Source organism: Zalophus californianus, chromosome 4, assembly GCF_009762305.2.
Source record: "Zalophus californianus isolate mZalCal1 chromosome 4, mZalCal1.pri.v2, whole genome shotgun sequence".
Lineage (NCBI taxonomy): Eukaryota > Metazoa > Chordata > Mammalia > Carnivora > Otariidae > Zalophus > Zalophus californianus.
In genome coordinates, this window is record NC_045598.1 from 106,713,801 (window position 1) to 106,720,719 (window position 6,919).

The 6,919-nt window shown below is 43.3% G+C and overlaps 1 protein-coding gene across 1 annotated transcript; it reads right to left on the reverse strand.

Annotated features, from left to right (window-relative positions):
- Positions 1-5,860: 5,860 nt before the first annotated feature.
- LOC113929172 (late cornified envelope protein 3C-like) lies at positions 5,861-6,157 on the reverse strand. Its single transcript, XM_027605886.1, has one exon. The coding sequence runs from the start codon at positions 6,125-6,127 to the stop codon at positions 5,861-5,863; it is 267 nt and encodes an 88-aa protein (XP_027461687.1). The 5' UTR covers positions 6,128-6,157.
- Positions 6,158-6,919: the final 762 nt, after the last annotated feature.

Here is a 6,919-nt window from a genome sequence, read left to right on the forward strand (position 1 = left end):
CTCACCACTATTTTTCAACATAGTACTAGAAGTCCTAGCAACAGCAATCAGACAACAAAAAGAAATAAAAGGTATTCAAATTGGCAAAGAAGTCAAACTCTCTCTTTTCGCAGACGACATGATACTTTATGTGGAAACCCCAAAAGACTCCACCCCCAAATTACCAAAACTCATACAGCAATTCAGTAATGTGGCAGGATACAAAATCAATGCACAGAAATCAGTTTCTTTCTTATGCACTAACAACACAACTGTAGAAAGAGAAATTAGAGAAACGATTCCATTTACAAATGCACCAAAAACCATAAGATACCTTGGAATAAACCTAACCAAAGAGGTAAATGATCTATACTCTAAGAACCAGAGAACACTCATGAAAGCAATTGAAGAAGACACAAAAAGATGGAAAAATATTCCATGCTCATGGATCGGAAGAATAAACATTGTTAAAATGTCTATGCTACCCAGAGCAATCTATACCTTCAATGCCATCCCGAACAAAATTCCAATGACATTTTTCAAAGTCCTGGAACAAACAATCCTAAAATTTGTATGGAATCAGAAAAGACCCCGAATCACCAAGGAAATGTTGAAAAAGAAAAACAAAGCTGGGGCATCACGTTGCCCGATTTCAAGCTATATTACAAAGCTGTGATCACCAAGACAGCATGGTACTGGCACAAAAACAGACATATAGACCAATGGAACAGAACAGAGAACCCAGATATGGACCCTCAACTCTATGGTCAAATAATCTTTGACAAAGCAGGAAAAAACATGCAATGGAAAAAAGACAGTCTCTTCAAGAAATGGTGCTGGGAAAATTGGACAGCCACATGCAGAAGAATGAAACTTGACCATTCTCTAACACCATAGACAAAGATAAACTCAAAATGGATGAAAGACCTCAATGTGAGACAGGAATCCATCAAAATCCTAGAGGAGAACACAGGCAGTAACCTCTTTGACATCGGCCACAGCAACTTCTTTCAAGATACATCTCCAAAGGCTAGTGAAACAAAAGCAAAAATGAACTTTTGGGACTTCATCAATATAAAAATCTTCTGCACAGCAAAGGAAACAGTCAACAAAACAAAGAGGCAACCCACAGAATGGGAGAAGATATTTGCAAATGACACTACAGATAAAGGGCTGGTATCCAAGATCTATAAAGAACTTCTCAAACTCAACACCCAAAAAACAAATACTCAAGTCAAAAAATGGGCAGAAGATATGAAAAGACACTTCTCTGAAGAAGACATACAAATGGCTAACAGACACATGAAAAAATGTTCATCATCATTAGCCATCAGGGAAATTCAAATCAAAACCACATTGAGATACCGCCTTACACCAGTTAGAATGGTAAAAATGGACAGGGGAAGAAACAACAAATGTTGGAGAGGTTGTGGAGAAAGGGGAACCCTCTTACACTGTTGGTGGGAATGCAAGTTGGTACAGCCACTTTGGAAAACAGTGTGGAATTCCTCAAAAATTTAAAAATAGAGCTACCCTATGACCCAGCAATTGCACTTCTGGGTATTTACCCCAAAGACACAGATGTAGTGAAAAGAAGGTCCATATGCACCCCAATGTTCATAGCAGCAATGTCGGCAATAGCCAAACTGTGGAAAGAGCTGAGATGCCCTTCAACAGATGAATGTATAAAGAAGATGTGATCCATATATACAATGGAATATTACTCAGCCATCAGAAAGGATGAGTACCCAACTTTTACATCAACATGGATGGGACTGGAGGAGATTATGCTAAGTGAACTAAGTCAAGCAGAGAAAGTCAATTATCATATGGTTTCACTTATTTGTGGAACATAAGGAATAGCATGGAGGACATTAGGAGAAGGAAGGGAAAAATGAAGGGAGGGAAATCGGAGGGAGAGATGGACCATGAGAGACTATGGACTCTGAGAAACAAACAGGGTTTTAGAGGGGAGGGGGCTGGAGGGATGGGTTATCCCGGTGATGGGTATTAGGGAAGGCACGTATTGCATGGAGCACCGCGAGCACATACGAAAACAATGGGTCGTGGATCAATACATCAAAAACTAATGAGGTATTGTATGGTGACTCACATAAAATAAAATAATAAAATTTTTTATAAAAAGATGCTTAAATATGGCATAACATGGAGAAAATCAGAGTTTCTTCACAGTGCTGGTGCAAGCATGGTTTTTCACTGGGACTTCAGAAGGCATGAGGGAGGGAAATCAGGAAAGGTATGAGGACTGTGGCCTACGTGTGCACTATCAGGCTCCCCATCACCATCACCGTGAACAATCCATCCCTTGCTCCTACTTGACAATTGCCTGTGATATGAAAGCAAGAAGTCACCACATGAAATTTTTGCCACTAGCAAAGCCAGTATGTTTAAGCTTCAATATTTTTCCCGGGTTAGAATTCTTCATTGTGTTAACCAAATGTACACCACTGCCTCCCCAATCCAAAAGTATGGGAAGCCAGCTAGATAGCGGCCTATTTGTGCCTTACTCTACTGCACTGCAAACAAATAAGGGGACTGTCTTTCTTGTTCTCCCTTGTATCTTGGGACCTACAGGGGTATCTGCACACACTAGATGCCCAGTAAGTATTTTTTGAATCAATTTTTTTATTCTAATAACTTTTTTATCATACAAGTAACACACACCCGTTGTGGAAAACAAACTATAGATGAACAAAAACATGAACAAACTTACCCACTTCCTGCCTCCAGTAGTTCTCAGGCTTTTTCTTTGCATATATACACATATAATTCATGTTGTATTATAACCCTCACATTATTATGAGCACTGAGGAAAGATCTGGAACTAGAAAATTCTTGGAAATAATCACAGTGTCCCTAGGATATTGGAATCAATTGATTATTGACTGTCGAGTCCTGGACTGGGTTTTTGGGTAGTCTCCTGATGACAACTAGGGCATCTCCACCTATTGAACTCTCGACTGTTGGACCTCACTTTTAGTAGCAGCATCATAAACTGCATAACTCCTGTCTTTCTTTGTCCTGGTATTACAGGTCCAAACTTTATGGGTTTGTCCACCTCCTATTTCTTCTTCCTCCTGAGTGGACTTCTTGACTGTAGGAATTCTTAGACACTTTGCATTGAGAGCTTGAAACCAGCGGGTGCTTCTGAGCCTCCAAGCCTCATTCTACAGTACTTGGTGGGTGTCAGGCTTTGTTTGTTCAAAGGTTGAGTCCTTTTTCTTTGATAGCTTGTATGCTGTTAGGAATGCAGCCTACACCTTCCAGCCACTCTCTATGCGGTGGTCCTCACTCTGCTCCTGGACAAGTGTGGTAATTCTGTCCAGATTTGCGAGTTTTGTGACTCTCGGTCTACCAACCTTCTGTCCTGTGACTCTGATCTCTCAGTCAGGCCTTTATATTCTGAACATTTTTTGAGGCATATTTTCACCATGATTCCACACGTTTTGGTCCCATGAAGGAGCAGTACCAGGAATTTCCCAGGTTTTGAGGGACAAGTAGTTCATGGTCATAGATCCAGACATAGTAGTTATGGTTCCCACCTTAGAAAATTATGTTGGGCTAGAGAGTGGATCATACACTGTCAGAGTATGCCCCATAGCAAACTTTTTGGGAGCCCTTTTCTTTTAAATTTTATTTTATTATGTTAATCACCATACATTACATCATTAGTTTTTGATATAGTGTTCCATGTTTCATTGTTTGCGTATAACACCCAGTGCTCCATTCAATATGTCCCCTCTTTAATACCCATCACCAGGCTAACCCATCCTCCCACCCCCCCCCTCTAGAACTCTCAGTATGTTTCTCAGAGTCCATCGTGTCTCATGGTTCATCTCCCCCTCTGATTCCCCCCTTCATTTTTCCCTTCCTACTATCTTCTTTTTTCTTTTAACATATAATGTATTATTTGTTTCAGAGGTACAGGTCTGTGATTCATCAGTCTTACACAATTCACAGTGCTCAGCATGTCACATAACCTCCCCAATGTCTATCACCCAGCCACCCCATCCCTCCCACCCCCCACCACTCCAGCAACCCTCAGTTTGTTTCCTCAGATTAAGAATTCCTCATATCAGTGAGATCACATGATACATGTCTTTCTCTGATTGACTTATTTCGCTTAGCATAATACCCTATAGTTCCATCCACATCGTAGCCCTTTTTTTAAATTAAATCCCAAAGATTTTAGAAATTCTGAGCCTCAGATGTTAAAGTGAAAATAAACAGCTTGTTTGATATTTTCTAAGGACAAATAATTTTTTTTATTAATTCAATGTACTCCCAAAGTGCTACACAGTATTATTGTTTGCTTGGTATATCCTGCCCTGCACTGATTTCTCCCAAGATTTCAATTTGAATTTAGTTCAGGTTCTATGATGTTCCTTTGACCATTTAAAGAGCTTGGATGGAACACTCTTTACACCAATATTTCAACAGTCTGGTAGACAGAGTGAGACTTATCTCTAAGCAGATGATTCCCAACATAGGGGCAACTGAATTTCATATTATAGGTCCCAAATACAGGAGAGTAAAAAAAATTTTTTTTCTTTTACTGAAATTTTAACACATGGTTAGGCTCTTAGCTCTGCAGATCTAAAAAATAAATAAAACAAAAATAAAAACAAAACTCAAACAGGCCAACATAAATGCTAAGTGAAAAAAAGTCATTGTTTCAAAGATCCCTTGAAACATCATGGTGGGAGGAGGAAGACCAAGTGGTAAGGCCCTCTGAGCATGGCCTCAGCAGCCTGACAGCTGTACCATCAACTGGCTGTGTGGCCTCAGTCCTGGTACCAAACTGTTGGGATCTTAATTTCCCCATTTGTAAAATCTGATTCTTAAGAGCACCTACCTTATGGGTTATTTAGAATAGTAAATGAGTTCATGTAAGTCATTTAGGGATTCCAAGCATATGACAAGCACCAGTAAGTTTTTCATCTTATAATTATGCCAATATTTCTTCTAGAAACACTTCTCACATCCCCTTTTCCCTTTTCCTGTCTCCTAATCCACTCTCTTCACATTATCACACTTCCTAAACTTTCAGCTCCATCTCTCCCTCTAAGCCATAACTTCTTAGATTTAATTCTAATTCTCACTTCCTCCTCTGCCTAACCCTGCCCAAGCTCTCTCTGGAATTTTTACTGACCAGATGGAGTTATCTGTCCTTAGGCCATTCCTTCTTTTCATTCCCTTTCATCCTACTCTGATGATTTGCAACCTTAGCATTTTGATCCAGATAATTCCCCTTGATGGGTATGGGGGTACTGCGTGGTGCTTTGTGGTGTGTGTAGCTGCATCTCTTGCCTCCCCTCACTGGATGCCAGTAGTATGAGACCCTGCCACCTCAATATCTAGAAACAACCAAAAATGTCTCTCAATACTGACAGACTCCCCCTGGTTGAGAACTGCCTATCTGCCTATTTCTCACCCACTGCCCCACAGTGCAGCATAAAAACACTCACAGCCTTCTATTTTTTCTAGTCTAGGGCTATGATTCATCACCCCCTGTAGGGCAGTGGCGGGTCTGAGGAGCAGACAGAAGGGCACACAACAGGCCACCTAGGGAGGGGCAGAGTGAAATGACACGTGAACCACCCGTGGTAACGAGGACAGAAGATTTATTTTTTTACAGGGTCAAGCACAAGTGCTGCCAATCACTGGCAGGTGCAATGGGGCAGGGACTGTGTGATTCTGGACCAGGTGGAGAGAGCCTTCTGGAGAGAGCTCAGACCCTCTCAGCCTGGGCAACCGAGAATAGGGGATCGTGGAAAGGCTGCGTCTCAGGTGGCTTTTTCCAGTCCCCATGGATTCTTATTTCCTCTAAGGTCGCTTGTCTCAGCATCAGGATCCCGGGTCAGCAACAGTCTCTGGAGCCATGGCCACATCCAGAGCCCCCAGACTGCCGCCCACTGCCACTGTCACAGGTGTCAGAGCCGTGGAGCCAGCATCTGTGGGATCTGTGGTGCCTGTGGTGGCTCAGGCAGCAGCCGTCCCCAGAGCCAGGAGCACAGACAGCAGGAGCTGGCAGGGAGCACTGTGCTGGACTCTTTGGGGGGCACTTGGGCGGTGAGGGGCATTTGGGAGGGGGCTGGCACTGCTGCTGGCTCTGCTGGCAGGACATCTCTGCAGGAGTTTGACCTTCAACAAATAGAAGAAACTTTATGAGCACAGAAGCTTCACGAAAAGTCCCCTCCCTGTGGGTTTTGTCAAACACTTGTCTCCATGACCAAGCTGCTTTCTAGGCCAAGCTCTGTGGGACAGAAATGGGGACATGGAGGGGACACGTGCACTTGGATGCCAGATGGATCTGTGTGCACCCCTGACAACATACTCAGAACAAGAATGGAAGGAATCCTGAAGACCTGTGGCTTTGCGGGTTCACAGCCCCCTGACAGGTGCCTCAGTGACTCTTTCCTCACCGTCATGCCCCTTCACCGTTGCTGCCCACTGTCTGGGCCCCTTCCTGTTGGTTCTGTTCAGATCTGGGCTTTTCTTCCCAACACTCTCAGCTGAGGGGATACTCACGGGATGCCGAGGAGGCAGGACAAGGCTGTTTCTGAGGAGGCTGTGGATGAGGAGCCCAGGGCAGGAGCCCTTTTATCCTGTGCAGGGGCGGGGGGAGGGAGGGTTGTGATGTGATGCAGGGCCAGAGCATGCTGCTGCTTTCACAACCAGGGGAGGTGACAGCCTGGAACAGTTCCTAGTTGCCTGCCCTCAGTGTGTTCCTGGGCATGAGCCTAATGTTCTAATAAGGTGGAACCAGGATGTCCTTGTGACTGTCAAATTACTTCCCACTCAGGTCTGCTCTAGACCAGCTGCTGTGCCCATTTCATTCATTTACTTCCATGCCGTGGCACAGGCTCTGTCCCTTTTACTCCATTCAAAGCTAATAATACAGAGAGATATATGGCAC